At 43.7% G+C, this 17,931-nt stretch overlaps 1 protein-coding gene and 1 long non-coding RNA gene across 4 annotated transcripts in view; one reads left to right on the top strand and one right to left on the bottom strand.

Annotated features, from left to right (window-relative positions):
- gcna.L (germ cell nuclear acidic peptidase L homeolog) overlaps positions 1 to 14,084 on the bottom strand; it is an 18,631-nt gene extending 4,547 nt beyond the window's left edge. The window contains exons 1-8 of one of the 2 annotated variants that reach the window (XM_018229713.2): positions 13,977 to 14,084; positions 11,132 to 11,315; positions 7,713 to 7,767; positions 7,012 to 7,058; positions 6,551 to 6,608; positions 6,130 to 6,215; positions 817 to 1,200; positions 1 to 85 (exon numbers count right to left, since the gene is read on the bottom strand). The exon at positions 1 to 85 is cut by the window's left edge and continues 78 nt beyond it. In XM_018229713.2, coding sequence (XP_018085202.1) covers positions 1 to 85; positions 817 to 1,200; positions 6,130 to 6,215; positions 6,551 to 6,608; positions 7,012 to 7,058; positions 7,713 to 7,767; positions 11,132 to 11,315; positions 13,977 to 13,979 — 902 coding nt within the window. In that variant the 5' untranslated portion in view covers positions 13,980 to 14,084. Of the gene's footprint in view, positions 86 to 816; positions 1,201 to 6,129; positions 6,216 to 6,550; positions 6,609 to 7,011; positions 7,059 to 7,712; positions 7,768 to 11,131; positions 11,316 to 13,792; positions 13,922 to 13,976 lie in introns of those variants that run through there. The other variant, XM_018229712.2, reaches the window with a different exon arrangement.
- Positions 14,060 to 17,931, top strand: part of LOC108698318 — a 16,464-nt gene continuing 12,592 nt past the window's right edge. The window contains exons 1-2 of one of the 2 annotated variants that reach the window (XR_005963332.1): positions 14,060 to 14,180; positions 15,967 to 16,144. This is a non-coding gene — a long non-coding RNA (uncharacterized LOC108698318). Of the gene's footprint in view, positions 14,188 to 15,966; positions 16,145 to 17,931 lie in introns of both variants that reach the window. The other variant, XR_001932617.2, reaches the window with a different exon arrangement.

Genomic DNA, 17,931 nt, shown 5'->3' on the forward strand with positions numbered 1-17,931 from the left:
GGCATTTTACTTAGTGATTTTGGTTTTCGACCCGAGCCGTTTTCCTTTCTGTTCGTTAAATCAAGGCATGGAACTTTTGTTGGCTCTATTAATAAGAAACAAAAAATGGTTTAACAGCAAGACAGAAGCAGCCATCTTTATTTTATGCATTGAAATGAATATACTCCTATGAAAGAAGAAAAGATCAGTGGAAGAGAGCTACTGCATCAGCTGTAATTATAATGATACGCAAGTGGCAACAGCATACAGGTATTGGATCCCTTATCTGGAAATTTCAAATTATGGGAAACCATCTCCCAGAGTCCACTTTAAGCAAATAAAATAATTAAAAAAAAAACTAGAATTCTTTTGCTCTGTAAAAATAAAACAGCACCTTGTACTTGATGGTAACTAAACTGCATGAATCCATATTGGTGGCAAAACAATCCTATTGGGTTTATTTAATGTTTACGTGATCTTTAGCAGACTTAAGGTGTGGTGATCCAAATTACAAACGGATTTCATATCTAGAACACTCTAGGTCTAGCATTCTGGATAATAAATCCTATACCTGTATTAGAAATTTAGAAGTTTAACATAATCCTTATATTGGCATAACAAAGCTGTGGGACAGCTCAGAGTGATGGATCAATTAAGGAAAAGTAAAATTGAGTATCAGAAGCAGTTACTGCAGCTGAGGGGGGAAAAAAAGTTACAAAAATGATTCAATGGACCCAAGGATCTTATAAGAGGATCAAACCCAAAACAATTAACATTGTCCAATGTTAATACCCTCTCCTACCGCAAAAGAAACCAAATAATAATGAATAATCCAACCTGTTAGAGAAGCCTGTGGCCGAATGGATTTGCTTGCAGTGGAAGATGGTGTCTGGTCCTTCGTTCGTTTTTTAATTCTCTCCACAAGGCTTTCAAATTCCTCATCAGAGCTTTCTGAGGTATAAAAATTCACTTCCTGCTCCCTTCTTTCCAACCCTCTGATAGTTGTGTCTTGTGATGGCTTCTCCTTGGCAGTCTTTGGTTTACTCCCATTAACCAACTTTGCATCTTTTTTTTCTTTGATCCTGGTGTGCCATGTACTTTTTATAACAATGGAATCATCATCATCGCTGTCACTTATAAACACTGGAGATACAAAGGCTTGGGGAGACACCATATCTCTGTCTGCAGCAGGGGGCATTTTAACTGTAGAATTCGGCAGCCCTTAAATTAAGAGGGAACACAGGGAAAAAACAATAAAGCTCCCATATATTCTTGTTTGAACTTGGAATATTTTTAGCACAAAAGTGTCCAAATAGTGGATATATTGACAAAATGGATGCAAGTTGCAACCATAGCTTTATGACTGATTGGAGTTAGCCAAGGAATTATGGGATGAGCCTCTATGTGGGATCGCACTAATAAAGCAGATCAGGAAACTTAGTGGATTTGATATATTCAATTTCTGAAAACTGATTAACAGATTGGTGCTATAGTAGGAGCCCCACAAAAAAAAATCTGAAAAAAGGTCTTGCTGTAATCTAATGCCATATGAAAATATATGGAAGGGCAAACACCGTTGGGGCTTCTAACACTTAGAGAAAAATGCAATCTTTCCACGATTGCACAAATTAACCTCCTCAATCACATGGCAAAGGTGTGGCACAGTATAACTAAATGATGCTTGGCTGGGGTACACAATGACCTGCATGGGACAAATCTAGAAATGTGCTACATAAATCACTATGATATAAAAGAAAACCTCTAAACTAGTAAACTCTAACATGCCTTTTATCAGAAGAGAAATAGGTGTCTGCACTCTAAATGGCATAACAAATATTATAATATATTATAACCCTGGGCCCCCCTCCAAAAGCATTCCTCCCAACCCACAGTGGTGCCTTATAACTATCAATTACTGTGCCAGATTTAAAAATGCAGGGTAGTGCAGTAGTGTTGGTGGGCATAATTTTGTTCTGTTTTCTGAGATCGTCAAACAAAGAGCATGCTCCATGCCGGCGATCTAAGAGTAGGCACAAGGTGGCACCTGCCAACAACACTGCACTACTCTGCATTATTAATTCAGCTACAGTAATTGGTGCAATTATGGCAGACCCTTGTGTTGTAGTTCAGGAGGGAGGCCTTTGGAAGAGTCCTAGGTTTATAAGCATATGTTCGTTCTTCTTTAAGCTTATTTTGCCCTAGAAAAAAAAGGTTTCTTTATTCATATTTCTGGTCTTGTGAGAAGGTACAGTAATACTAGCATCTATATAAATAAGGTGTTAAGCACCAAGTTTGTACTATGCCCTAAGTCAGTGCTGTCCAACTTCTGTGGTACCGAGGGACGGAATTTTTCTGGCCTACGGAGGGCCAATAATGGAAGACAGTGTTTTCCACTCCCTGTTTTTAAACCACAACCACAAGACCATAACCACATTAATGGTAGTAGCAACCAAATGGTCGGTGCTCACTGCAGAGAGATCACTCATATGTGAAAATAAGTAGAAGTAAACCCTGTAGAAAAAAATCCGGCACCCCCTACCCCACGTAGACCCCACTTCCTCCAGGCTAACTGCCCCCCCCCAGGGAAATGCCCCATACTTTATACTATCCCCTAGACGCGGATTCTGGCAGCGGACTTCACGGCATCCATCTTCCGGGTCCTCTGTAAGCTGACTGGTAGATCGGCAATCTCCGTCAATTTCGGGGCATTCTCAGTTGTCGACATCCAGCAAATTGCTCCAACTGCGAATGCGCCTACATATCTCCCGGTCAGCTTACAGAGGACCCAGAAGATGGATGCTGTGAAGTCCGCTGCCAGAATCTGAGCCGAGGGGTAAGCATAGAGTATGGGGCATTTCCCCGGGGGAGCAGTTAGCCTGGGGGAGGAGGGAGGGGTGTCTACGTGGGGTGGGGGGTACGGGGTTTTTTTTTTCTACAGGGTTTCCTTCTTCTTTAAGTCATATTAAGCCATACCATTAAATCCATATGCCTCATCCTCCCCTGTGGATAACAGCAATTTTTTTCAAATGCCAACAAACCACCAGAACAAATACCAGGCTTATGTTCTACAGGCAGAGCAGGGCACACACAGGGAGAGTATGGTGCGCACACACAGGGAGCATAGGGAAGGCAGAGTGTGGCACACACAGGGAGCATAGGGAAGGCAGAGCGTGGCACACACAGGGAGCATAGGGAAGGCAGAGCGTGGCACACACAGGGAGCATAGGGAAGGCAGAGCGTGGCACACACAGGGAGCATAGGGAAGGCAGAGCATGGCACACACAGGGAGCATAGGGAAGGCAGAGCATGGCACACACAGGGAGCATAGGTCAGAGTATGGTACACACAAAGCATAGAGCAAGCAAAGTATGACACACACAATGAGCATAGGTCAGAGTATGGCGCGCACACAATGAGCATAGGGCAGAGTATGGACAGGAAAAGTATGGCACACACAGGCAGAGTAGGACAGGAAAAGTATGGCACACACAGGGAGCATAGGGCAGACAGAGTATGGCACACACAGGGAGCATAGGGCAGGCAGAGTATGACACACACAATGAGCATAGTGCAAGCAGAGTATGACACACACAATGAGCATAGGGCAGAGTATGGCACACACAAGGAGCATAGGCCCAGGCAGAGTATGGCACACACAAGGAGCATAGGCCAGGCAGAGTATGGCGCACACAAGGAGCATAGGCCAGGCAGAGTATGGCGCACACACAGGGAGCATAGGGCAGACAGAGTATGGCACACACAGGGAGCATAGGGCAGACAGAGTATGGCACACACAGGGAGCATAGGGCAGACAGAGTATGGCACACACAGGGAGCATAGGGCAGACAGAGTATGGCACACACAGGGAGCATAGGGCAGACAGAGTATGGCACACACAGGGAGCATAGGGCAGACAGAGTATGGCACACACAGGGAGCATAGGGCAGACAGAGTATGGCACACACAGGGAGCATAGGGCAGACAGAGTATGGCACACACAGGGAGCATAGGGCAGACAGAGTATGGCACACACAGGGAGCATAGGGCAGACAGAGTATGGCACACACAGGGAGCATAGGGCAGACAGAGTATGGCACACACAGGGAGCATAGGGCAGACAGAGTATGGCACACACAGGGAGCATAGGGCAGACAGAGTATGGCACACACAGGGAGCATAGGGCAGACAGAGTATGGCACACACAGGGAGCATAGGGCAGACAGAGTATGGCACACACAGGCAGACCAGGACAGGAAAAGTATGGCACACACAGGGAGCATAGGGCAGAGAGAGTATGGTACACACAGGCAGACTAGGACAGGAAAAGTATGGCACACACAGGGAGCATAGGACAGGCAGAGTATAGCACACACAGGCAGAATAGGACAGGAAAAGTATGGCACACACAGGGAGCATAGGGCAGACAGATTATGGCAAACACAGGGAGCATGGCACACACAGGCAGACTAGGACAGCAAAAGTATGGCACACACACACATGGAGCATAGGGCAGGCAGAGTATGACACACACAGACAGAGTAGGATAGGAAAAGTATGGCACACACAGGGAGCATAGGGCAGATTATGGCGCACACACAGGGATCATAGGGCAGAGAGTATGGCACACACACAGGGATCATAGGGCAGAGAGTATGGCACACACAGGGAACATAGGGCAGGAAAAGTATGGAACACACAGGGAGCATAAGGCAGACCGAGTATGGCACATACAGGGAGCATAGGGCAGACCGAGTATGGCACACAGGAAGACTAGGACAGGAAAGGAATGGCACACACAGGGAGCATAGGGCAGGAAAAGTATGGCACACACAGGGAGCATAGGGCAGACAGAGTATGGCACACACAGGGAGCATAGGGCAGACAGAGTATGGCACACACAGGGAGCATAGGGCAGAGTATGGCACACACGGAGCATAGGGCAGACAGAGTATGGCACACAAAGGGAGCGCAGGGCAGACCAAGTATGGGACACAAAGGGAGCACAGGGCAGAGAGTCTATGGCGCACGCACAGGCAGACTAGGACAGGAAAAGTATGGCGCACACGGAGCATAGGGCAGGCAGAGTATGGCACGCACAGGAAGAGTAGAAAAGGAAAAGTATGGCACACAAAGGGAGCATAGGGCAGGCAGAGTATGGCATACACAGGCAGAGTAGGACAGGAAAAGTATGGCACACACAGGGAGCATAGGGAAGGCAGAACAGAGCAGGAGACAGGGAAACCTATCAGGACCACTCTAAGATGTACTACATACAGCGACACAGTGCTGGTCCCCCTCCAGCAGTTTGTATGAGTGTGAACAGGTGAACAATGTGGTCACTTTCAGTCTGAGGTGTGAACAGTACAGAGCTATAGGGTGTGAGGGGATTACAGTCTGAATTTAAAGTTTAAACAATGCAGGGGCCAATTAATCTCTGTAGTGATACCTTTTAAATCTTACACAAAGTAAACAGACCCTGCCCTAAATTATGCATCTTTGGAGACTTACTTATATATTAATTGGTTGATAACTATTTTATTGAGTAACTTTAAAGGAGAATTCAACCCTTTACCACCTCCCTCCAGCCTAACTGCCCCCCCCCCAGGGAAAATGCCCCTAACTTTTTTACTTATCCCTCAGTGCAGATTCAGGCATCGGAGTTCACAGCAGCCATCTTCCGTGTCTTCTTCCGGTGCTTCGGCAGTTCCGTCCATTTCGGTGCATGCGCAATTGTCGCAAACCAGTAAATTGATTCAACTGCGCATTCGCAGCTTCGCCTGTCTCAGTCTCACCTTACCGAAGACATGGAAGATGACTGCATGGAACTCCAATGCCTGAATCTGCGCCCAGGGGTAAGTAAAACGTTAGGGGCATTTCCACGGGCGGCAGTTTGGCTGGAGGGAGGGGGGTCTACGTGGGGTGTAGGGCTTTTTTGTTAAAGGGTTGAATTTTCCTTTAAAACTGAATGAGAAATTCATTAAACTAGCTTTATAAAGGAGCTGGATACTTATCTATCGGCAAAGGCATGCGTTATAACTGATCTAAGCAGTTATTTGATGTTTGCCTATGTTGGCATCAGTAGGTAGAGGGTTGTGCAAAGGTTCCACAAAACACACTTGTCATTTTCCAGTGTCACCATTGATCACTTACCATTCATGCCTCTTGATCCTGTTTTGTTTTTTGAGAAAACAGAATCAAACTCATCCTCATCTGAATCGATAATGAAATCCTTTATACTGCAAGAAATTAACTGAAATTACAATCTATTACTTTATATGCTGCCAATATATTCCATTTCAGCATTACATGGCCTTGATGTACTTAAGGGTGATGTTAGGCCTTTTTTTATTTCTGTCATGTGACAGAAATGACATCACTAAGCTCCAATTATAACCAATGACATCTATAAGCACCGTTTATAAGGATATAATTTACAGGATATTCGTGGCTCTTGTGTATTATATATAATATACAGCACAGCATAAAATAAGCACTCTGGTTAGTTCCCAAAAGAGATACAAAGCTCTCTAAAGAGCACAAATTATTATAACCACTCTGGCTCTCAACTTACCTGCCATTTGTTTTGCCCTTTTTTGCTACTTGTTTGGGTGTTTTCAGTGCTATTAAAACTATATTAGGGGAATCAAAAAAAAAATTAACAGTTAACAGCTGTACAACCCATGTTTCAGTTTTATGAGAATTGTTATTAGTATGAGCATGAACCTAGCAACATACAGTATTTTAGTTTCTCAGTTTGGTATCAAACATACTTTAATAATTATATGTTTAACAACATTGATCCCTGAGGGACAGCGGTGCATGCAAAGAAAGGTCAAACTTCGTCAAACTTAAATGGCAGAAACACTGGATCACAGTTCCATTTACACTAGAGTAGAGTAATAGGTATGACCATGGTTTCATATATAACAAACCTTGTAAAAAAAAAAAAAAAAAAAAAAGGGTCAAATATTAGTTTTATCAAAACTGTAACCCACACATAAAAACACAAAGATACCCTGAAATCCAACGTACAGTTCTCAAAGTCTTCATCACTGGAATCGGAAATCACCACAGTAGATCTACACAAAAAAAAGAAAATATTGGTAAAAACAGACAAAAAAATTAAGAAATTAAATTAAATAAAAAGCATTAATGAAAATCAATTAAAGAAATGAACAACCTAAAAACTGTCATACTACCAGTAATTGCCCAGATAGGACAAAATAAATAGCCTCTAGTTAAAGTTGCCAAGATATTATGGCAAATCCTACTTGTGCTTGGTTTTACCCAGCAACACAATAATAAAATACAAAATATTTGCTTTAAAAATAAGTAACTCTTAAGTCCTCTGTTAATTTAAAGCATGTAAGGCAGTGTCTAAACAATGTATAGCCTTGTTCTAATCAGATTGACAAATATGCAAAATACTCTCTGAAAATTTCCATGGGTATTTATGTGGCAACAGTACAGGAATTATAACAGAGCCCTTTTTTAGGTTTCAATAATTTTTATTGAAAAAATTTTCCAGGAAAATAACAATCACAGAGCCCTTTTTTAAATGATCATATTGAGGGTTTTTTTTTTTTTTGCAATAAAAGTAAAAAATCTGCTTGAGAAAGACGGATGGCAGCATCCAGCTCGTACATCAAAGTCTGGCTATTTCAATAAAATATACTAGACTAGAGGGAATTTGGTTAAGGGGAATGTGTTATATGACATGCGTTAAACTTCACCTTGGCTTTTCTTGAATAGTATTAAAGTTTCTGTTTCCAGTTTTGTTGTTATAACCTGGAAGAAAGTGGAAAAAAATAAGAAGGGGACAAATACATTTCATTTTATATTTAAAAGTGTAGTCTTCTTGGCATAGGCCCGAACTTCATAGCCTGGTTTAAGCTTCTCTACCAAACCCCAGTCACACAGGTCTGGGTCAATAACGCTCTCTCCAGAACTTTCTCCCTCACTAGGGGCACCAGGCAGGGCCCCCCTCTCCCGCCTACCAATAGAGCCTTATTATAGAGATTATTGGATTCAAATGCGGGAGACTAGAGGAAAAAATAGAACTGTACGCAATCTCCTGCTATTCCTGGCCGACCCACAGGACTCCCTTACACATGCACTTCACCTAGCTGATAAGTGGCACATCCAGTGGTCTAGTCATAAACAAAGGGAAGTCAGTCCTGTTCACTCTCGAGGCTGGGCAAAGGGAAGGTGCAATACAGGGACTACGCTGGGTACCCAGCTTCAAGTACCTAGGGATGATCATCTAGCTAAATACACAAAAAGATTGAACAGAAAACATTGAACCTGTGATACAGGACTTCAAAACCACTATTGGTCACTGGGCCAGACTACCGCTAACGGTGTGGGTTAGGGTCAATCTGCTTAAAATTGTATACCTGCCAAAAGTTCCTTTTGCAAAATGCCCCAATGTGGATACCCCCACAGGTTTTCAAACGCATTGATACTATTCTCTTTCCCTTTATTTGGGCAAATAAGCCCCCCAGAGTCAAAAGCAAACACTTATGTCTCAGTTAGACAAGGTGGGACTAGCCCTCCCGCACCTACAAATGTACTACAATGCAAGCCAACTGGCATTCATACACAACTGGCTTAAGCCGACCGTCCCTGAAAAATCATAAACAGCTCTGCATGCCACCTTGGCAGGTTCCCTAGAAGCAATTAGGAATGTGCCTTATAGGAAAGCCAAGGACACTGCCGAGCTGCCTCTCACTATCAGCTGCCCACAAAAGGCCTGGGCACAAGCCACCAAAGTTATCACTAAAACCACAAACCTGCCCTCTCCTTATATCCCCTATGGAGGAACTCCAATTTGCAACATCTACTGCAGCTTCCAGAGCTCCATTACTGGCCAAAACTGGGGGTTAGACATCTATCAGATCTCCTAATAGATAATACTTTTCCCACTCTCGCCCAGTTAGCAACTAGACTGAATCACCCAAACATAGCATGGCACCACTACTTCCAACTTCGACATGCATTTTTAGCCCAATTTGGTGCTCTGACTGTGAATACCAAAACTCAACTACATGAGGACAGGTTTTGGGACCCCGACCCCCAAAAACTGGTCTCCAGGCTATATAAAATATTGATATCCTCAGTAATCCATTTAGTAAAGCCAAAACTAAATGGAACAAGATCATTCCTGCCCTAGATGATGATGCATGGGAGGATGCAACAGGGGAACTATACAGCTTCCTAATTTCTACCAAAGACAAAATGGTGCAATTTCGTATTATACACTGTACATATATGAGCCCACTTAGGCTCAAAGTCATGGGTAGGAATCCTAATGGTAACTGTCCCAAATGACAACACCTAGACACTGGGTTCTTTCATCTGCTATGGTCATGCCCTCTAATTCATGGGTTTTGGGCCAAGGTAGTAGCATACTTGAGAAATGAAATTCTGCTCCCCGGAATACTAACGCAAGAAGTATGCTTGTTGGGGCTGGTGGATGAGCTGGCATCCCTGATAAAAACGAGATGCCTGCAGCAAACTTCTTTTTAGGTTAAAAAAAGATTGCCATTAAGTGGATGAGCACTCCACAGTAAAGCAATGGGTAGAATTGGTCAATAGCAATCTCCTGATGATAAAGCTGACATGCCTAGACAATGCCCGGAAAAGTTTGGGAAAATATCGGAACCGTGGCTAGAGGGCTGCCCCGAAGCAGACCTGGTGACCCAATAAATACAAATGAATGGGATAATGTATTTAACATGTCTGCATCCCTTCCAGTAAATGGTGTACAACTTCAGTGTGTTTTGTGACCTATGAAACTAACTGCAATTTGTTTTGCAAACATAGATTTATTATGCTGTGTTTCTTCCGCTCCTAATGTATGACTGTAAACCCTAACTCCTAAGCTGCGAGACAAACTACACATTACATCAGGGATCCCCAACCTTTAGAACCCGTGAGCAACATTCAGAAGTAAAAGGAGTTGGGGAGCAACACTAGCATGAAAAATGTTCTTTGGGTGCCAAATAAGGGCTGTGATTGGCCTTATAGTAGCCCCTATATGGATTGTCAACCAACACTGAGGCTCTGTTTGGCAGTACAACTAGTTTTTCTACAACCAAAACTTGCCTCCAAGCCTGGAATTTGAAAATAATCACCTGCTTTGAGGACACGGAGAGCAACATTCAAGGAGTTGGAGAGCAACATGTTGCTCACGAGCTACTGGTTGGGGACCACTGCATTACATCAACGATGCCTATCTTGTTGTTTGTTTTTGTGTGTTTGTTTAAAGCGCAAAATTTAGTCTTCATCCTAACACGTAAATGAAGGTACCGTCCATTACAGGGGTTGTTCACATTTAGTATGATGCAGAAAGTGGTATTCTAAGACAATTTGCAATTGGTTTTAATTTTTTATTATTTGTGGCTTTTGAGTTATTTAGCTTTTTATTCAGCAGCTCTCCAGTGTGCAATTTCAGCAATTTGGTTGCTAGGGTCCAAAGTACCCTAGCAACCATGCAATGATATGAACAAGAGACTGGAATATGAATAGGAGAGGGCCTGAATAGAAAGATGATAGGAAAAGTATCAATAACAATAAACTTGTAGCCTTATAGAGCATTTGTTTTTAGATGGGGTCAGTGACCCCCATTAGAAAGCTGAAGAGTCAGAAGAAAAAGGCGAATTAATCAAAAACTATAAAAAATAAGTGATAAACCAATTAACCATACTAAACGTTAACATAAAAGTGAACCACCCCTTTAACTAATTTTTTCACACAAAACACAATTTTCCATACTACAATATACTTGTCTATTGTGAACCAAGAGCTATCAATTTATGCAGAGCATCCTCCAGTGTTGTTCTCCTGCAGTCTAAAGAACATCACTTGGTCATCAATATGGTGCATTAAAAATAAATATATAAACTTATAGCTCCTTGTTAATCAAAAGTTCAATGAATAGGACGTGTAGAGAACATACTTTTTTGTTTTAAATCAGACAAAAAAATATATATTTTTGTGTTATTTCTGGAGCTAAACAAGAAAATGAAAGCTAGTCGATGTTTGGTCCTTTCACTGTGTAATTGAAAACAAAAGGATGGCAGGCACTGCTGAACAGTCTTGAATATCAGGACTGTTTTAACAAAAAACAATGACAAACACAGAGACTTACTTGTTTCTTTAATCTCCTTCATCCCAAACTTTGAAGCTTGTTTCGGTTTGCCATCATTTTCTGAGTCAGAAGTTGAGAGGTCCAATTTCTCGGTACAGGGCTGTAGCAATGGACTATATGCACCATCAAGGTCTGGGCTCATCACATCTCGTAAATTGGAATTACAAAGAAGCTTTTTAGCTTGCTGTAACCAAAATATTTTGGAAACTCAAACATACTAAAATAATAAACCAAAACCCTCCCGGGCTACTTGCGGCTACCTGAATGACAGCCTTCCCTGATACTTGAAGTACTTTTCAGGTGACCGTTAACAGGGTAGTAAACCCAAGAATAAAATTTTACTTACTGAAACCAACCATAAATCTAAGCAAAATTAATATATACATTCATACAGTCAGGCCTGGACTAGCAATATGTGGAATATGGCAAATGTCAGGGGGGCTATGGTAAGATGCAATAGACAATAACTATTTATTGGGCCAATGCCTATTTTGAGTCCCAGACCAGACCTGTATACATAAATTGTAATACATAAACATATAATTGATGTTAGAATTATCTGAAAATGTATTTTTGTATTGAAACCAGTATCTCTCTGTCATCCAGTATTCCTTGCAAAGCTGGTTCTGAGCTGAAATACAATGTTTACTTAGCCAGCTTTTCCCCAAAGGTTTCCTTGATAAGGTATTTAATGTACAAACCCTTACAAAAGAAGAATAACAGAAGTGTGCAAGAAATATTGAGAATTGGGGGTGTTGGCTGGGGTGGGAGGAGCAGTTGATTTCTGCAATATTGTTTCTGAAGTCAGGCAAGTAGTGCAGTCAGGGTTGCCAGGCTGGCGGTTTACTAGCCAAATTGGGCTAAATTTAAAACTTTAGTGTCGGGTTTTAAGTCCAAACTCGCCAACATATGGATATGGGCTAGTTTTAGCAGTTGCTGCGGGTTTGGACTTTCAAAAAACGCTCCATTTTTAATGCAAATTAAGCCTACATTAGGTTTTAGTCTGCTCGGGGGGAGCCACGTTAGCCTAGCTGAAGCTGCTAAGCAGTTCATCGGTCCAGACTTCACTCCTTTCTATTATAACACATTCACTTTTGCATTGCCTGGTCACAATCCAGTCCCTCATTTTGTGTAAGGATTGGTATCCTTGCTGTGAGTTTATTCATCTTTCTAATCTATGTACAGGTATGGGTTCCGTTATCCGGAAACCCGTTATCCAGAAAGCTCCAAATTACAGAAAGGTTCTCTCCCATAGACTCCATTTTATATAAATAATCCAATTTCCTTTTCCTCTGTAATAATAAAACGATAGCTTGTACTTGATCAAAATTAAGATATAATTAATCCTTATTGGAAGCAAAACCAGCTTATTTGGTTTATTTAAAGTCACATGATTTTCTAGTAGACTTAAGGTATGAAGATCCAAATTACAGAAAGATCCCCAGGACCGGAGCACACGTAGCATGCGTTTCTTGTGGCAATTCTGGTATACAGGGGTAAGGGCCACTAATCCAAATGTACCCGATTACCTGAAACTGGTATAGCTTTCATAATATATAGAGAAATATTATAACACCATTTTTTATGTATGAATATACAAGTGACTATCCATCATGAGCAGCAATATGGTGTTGGTTTTTGTATAGGTGACAAGGTATTCTGGGGAAAGGGCTTCCTAAAATTTACATTTGCTTGGAATACCCTAGAGGCTGTAGCTCACCTAAAATGCAGCCTTCTATTGTGACATTGCTATTCTATGCGTACTGTATATTGTGAGTGGGCCCCTAAGCTCAGTAAGTGACAGCAGCACAGAGCACGTGTAGTGAATCAGCAAAAAAGATGATGGGGAGCTACTGGGGCATCTTTGGAGACACAGATCTTTACTGCTAAAGGGCTGTGGTTGCCTTGGTCTGGTACAGAAGGCCAAACATAATGAACAGCATTTCTACCTACGTCTTTAGTTAAGCTTTAGTTCTCCTTTAATGTAAGAAGTTATTGGAAATTCCAGACAGGTCATTGATTTGATACCCTTATTGTTTTGAGATTTGTCAGTGTACACATTGGGCTACTTTTAAAATAGCTTTTGGCTACTTTTTTTATAGTCTTTGCTGCTCACTGCACTCAGGGTTGGCAGGTTTACATTTCAAAACCAGCCAAAGTCAGAAGTATTTCACTGACAAGTTGTACTACGCCTTTCAGTGTCCCATAGAAATTGTGCGCATGTGATACTCAGCTATTTAATAGGGTTATGTCCCCCAATGGGCACAATGATTCCATTGCAGCTGTGATGATTCAACTACACTGTGTCACTACATATAGATGCTGGGGTCAAATGGTTGCCAGCTGATTAGTGGAAAAACAACAAGTTGATAAAAGGAGGATCACTATCAATATCTGGGGCCCACTTATAAATATCGGGCAAACCTGAAGTAACCCATAGCAACCAATCACATGATCACGTTCTCAGTTCTACCAATAAACTAACCACTGATTGGACGGTACGGGATACCCCAGCCACTGATTTAGCCTGCTGAGCCCTATTTGCAAAGCACACAAACAGGATTTCCCTGGAAATTTGCGGCAACAGATAAGCGAGTGATGCCATAGCGCTACTGTATGCGCCTGTACTGATATTATTAGCGTTTCCTTCGAGTCACTTGCCTGCTCCCCCACTGCCTTTCCGCTCCAGCCGACCCTTGCAGAGATTCTCTCCATTAGACTCCGACCCTCGGCTGCCATGTTATTCCACTGTTCTGAAGATGATGAACAACAGCAACAAGCAACACTGAGATTCAAAATTGCCGCGACGGGGAAGCCTATTACCACTTCCGCCGGAAATTCTTACCATATGGGGCAATGTCAGCGCTAGAAGTGTACGTCATACGCCGCAGTAGGGCTTCATGGTGGTAGCTGCTAGTTCCAAGTTGATAACAGGCCATGGATGACGTCACGCACGCGCGAACGTCTCGGGGAACGCCTCCGTCACGTGATATTCGGCGCATTCTTCAAAAGGCGGAGAAGAACCCTGCCACAGTGCTCCACTGAATGAGTATGAGGTTGAGCTGGGTAGCATTAGGTTTTTTTTTTCTTGGGGCAGGATTTTGCTCCGGTTCTTCCCTTACTGTAATATGGGGGCGCTTGTGGAATACGGGGGCGTTTACTATTCAGTGCAGGCTGCTAATCTTTTACATACTTGGTGGCTTGTTGTGCTCCTAATATTAGTGGGTTAATACAGCCAGCTTCTATGTGACGTGTATTTAATTTTTGGGTGGTTGTGCTGATGTGTTTTGAGGGTTTTTTTTTAAGGGACGGTGTTGACTTTTTTGTGTACTTCCTGCCTGCTCTATGCTCCCTTTCTGTGTCACCTGCGTGCCCTCTGCCCCCTCCGTGTTCCATGCCCTGCCTGCCCTATGCCCCCTCTTTGTTCCATGCCCTGCCTGCCCTATGCCCCCTCTTTGTTCCATGCTCTGCCCCCTCCGTTTTCCATGCCCTTGTCTGCCCTATGCCCCCTGTGTTCCCTGCCCTCTGCCCCCTGTATTCCATGCCCTGCCTGCCCTCTGCCCCCTGTATTCCATGCCCTGCCTGCCCTCTGCCCCCTGTGTTCCCTGCCCTCTGCCCCCTGTATTCCATGCCCTGCCTGCCCTCTGCCCCCTCTGTGTTCCATGCCCTGCCTGCCCTCTGCCCCCTCCGTGTTCCATGCCCTGCCTGCCCTATGCCCCCTCTTTGTTCCATGCCCTGCCTGCCCTATGCCCCCTCTTTGTTCCATGCCCTGCCTGCCCTCTGCCCCCTCCGTTTTCCATGCCCTTGTCTGCCCTATGCCCCCTCTTTGTTCCATGCCCTGCCTGCCCTCTGCCCCCTGTGTTCCCTGCCCTCTGCCCCCTGTATTCCATGCCCTGCGTGCCCTCTGCCCCCTCTGTGTTCCATGCCCTGCCTGCCCTCTGCCCCAACTGTGTTCCATGCCCTGCCTGCCCTATGCCCCCTCTGTGTTCCATGCCCTGCCTGCCCTATATCCCTGGTAAACAAAATGTATGTAAGCAACATACAAAATACACTAGATTCTAGTGTCTTATAATATACCAGTAGAGCGGAGCAGAGAACCCACTAAGAGCATATCATATTGTGTTTCCCACTAGGAAATAGACTCTTTGTGTAAAATACACTAAATCCTAGTTGCTGACATTATCCTATAAGAACCATGATATAATATATAGAGTGAAAGGGAGAGTATACCTTTAAAATAAATGAGCTAAATCATACCCACAAGTCCTTCCAAACACTAAAAATAAGTGGGATGTATTTTACATGCACTATATTGTCTAGTTTCTATTCATTTTCCAACTAGAAAATTGTTCCATTAGCAACTTGGAACTAGCTTTGTCTGACTGGATTGTCTAGTTTCTATTACTGTACCTTTGCCCACTAGGATTTAGCCCAACTATAATGAAAGATCTATTTCCTAATCTGTAAAGTAGCTTTGTACCATTAGCAACTTGGAACTAGCTATGTCTGACTGAATTGTCTAGTTTCTATTACTGTACCTTTTCCCACTAGGATATAGCCCAACCACACTGAAAGATCTATTTCCTAATCTGTAAAGATCCTCTGTACCATTAGCAACTTGGATCTAGATGCAACCCTAGTTCCAAGTTTTTAACTGGCTTAGCAACACTTCCGCTTCCCTTTGCTGACGAAAGTGAATTAGCCAATCAGAAGAGCCGTAACCAATGAAAGCTATCGAGGGTGTGACAGAAGTGGGCTCAGCCAATCAAAGGTTAGAGTGGAAGCTGTAGCTGCCCATGCAATAGTGAGGTTATCCTTATTCATTTAATCACTAGAGGAGGGCGCGCTTACTATAAATCCGGCCCTGACTACACGCAGGACACAAAATATTCCCCAGACCCTGCGCTGGATCTGGGTCACAGTCCACAGAAGCGATTGCGCCTCCATCTCCCCGGCTCTGATTAAAGTCTGTCCAACTGCTGCCTGGCACCTGATCCCACACTCCGTGCCGAGGTAAGCTGCACACTGATTGGTGCCTGGGTGGCATCACATTTTACAGGGCGCAGCTGTAACACAGGGGTTACTGGGAAGTGTAGTTCAGCTCCTGCTGTAGATTTCTGCAGTACTAGTTTCCTTTTAACAAATAATCCCAGCTGTCCCTTTAACTTGAATCTGTGTAGAGGAGAAAGAGTGCAGGAGAGAGTGTAGAAGAGAATGCAGGAGAGAATACAAGAGAGAGTGTGCAGGGGAGAGAGTGTGCAGGGGAGAGAGTGTAGAAGAGAATGCAGGAGAGAGAGAGTGTAGAAGAGAATGCAGGAGAGAATACAGGAGAGAGAGATTGCATATCTCCCAAGTGTCCCGGATTAGGCGGGACAGTCCCGATTTTACCTGCCTGTCCCGCCGTACTGGATAGCGGGTGAAGATGTCCCGCTCTAACCACAACCCTAAACCGCGGTCAACCAATCACCGCTTCACTTCCTTATTCCCTTCGCAACCAACCACCAATCAGAAGCCTCCATAAGCCCCTTACCCTCCCCCGTCATTGGAATATAGGCAGCGCCCGGTTTGTTTGATTACAGCTCTGTCCAAGTTCTGTCCCACAGATACAGTGAGGGGCGCAATGGCTGTTGGGTAACTGTAGTTTAAATACGTTGTGCACTTTACTAAGTAATAGGATGTGAATGTAATGTTTCTATGAGCGGCGCGCTATATTCTCCGTGTGAGCCAATCACCCAGTCACAGTGGGAGACACTGTAACCCCCAGCAACGGCAGCACTTTGTACCCATAATGCACTGGGTTTCCCAGGATTCTGTGCTGTTTCCCCAGTGCTGAGTTAGTGTGTGAGGAGAGTCCATGTTGCACTGACACTGGGCACTCTTCCACCTGTGACAGGTGCTGGGAGTTATAGTGCAGAAGTGTCAGCTCTTGTGGTGTCTCTGTTCCCCCCATGTCTGTATGAGATGGGACTGTCCCACTTACAGGTGAATGCAGCAGCTCCATCTGATCCATTTAATAATTTTACCTCATGTATTTAGTGTTTGTAAAATGAACATGGTAATTAGGGGGTGTGGCTACGCACAGCACAACTTTTTGTCCTTATTTGATTTCCAAAATGTTGGGAGGTATGCCCTAGGCTACACTTTCCACAGGGCCCCTTCTAGGGTAGGGCTTTATTTTCGGCGGGTACACACCATGGTTTTTTTTAAAAATCTGACTGCCGTGTAAATACGTTAGCGGTTTATTTCACTGTCTGCAGGCTACAAAAATTATTTCACTGTCTGCAGAAATTATTTCACTGTCTGCAAGCTACAAAAATTATTTCACTGTGTCTGCAGAAATTATTTCACTGCCTGCAGAAATTTTTTCACTGTCTGCAGGCTACAAAAACCTGCCTGCCTTCAGTGCCTTGCTGCCTGAATGGTCTCCCAGTCCCAGGCAGCAAGCCTTGAAGGGGGGCTGCAGGGGCGGATTAATGCCTAGGCTACCCTAGGCTATAGCCTAGGGGCCCATTAGTGGTAGGGGCCCATGCGTTTTTTGCTGAATTTTTTTTTTTTTAATTTAAAAAAGTCACCGGGTCCGGTCCGGGTCCCCCCCCCCTGCTGCCTGGGACTGGGAGACAATTTCCGGCAGCAAGGCACGGCCTGAAAGTGAAACAGTATGATAATTTTTGCTGTCAGCCTGCCTGCACTGCAGACATCGAAGATTTGTAGCCTGCAGACAGTGAAATAATTTCTGCAGACATTGAAATAATTTCTGCAGACAGTAAAATAATTTTTGTAGCCTGCAGACAGTGAAATGA

Source organism: Xenopus laevis, chromosome 8L, assembly GCF_017654675.1.
Source record: "Xenopus laevis strain J_2021 chromosome 8L, Xenopus_laevis_v10.1, whole genome shotgun sequence".
NCBI lineage: Eukaryota > Metazoa > Chordata > Amphibia > Anura > Pipidae > Xenopus > Xenopus laevis.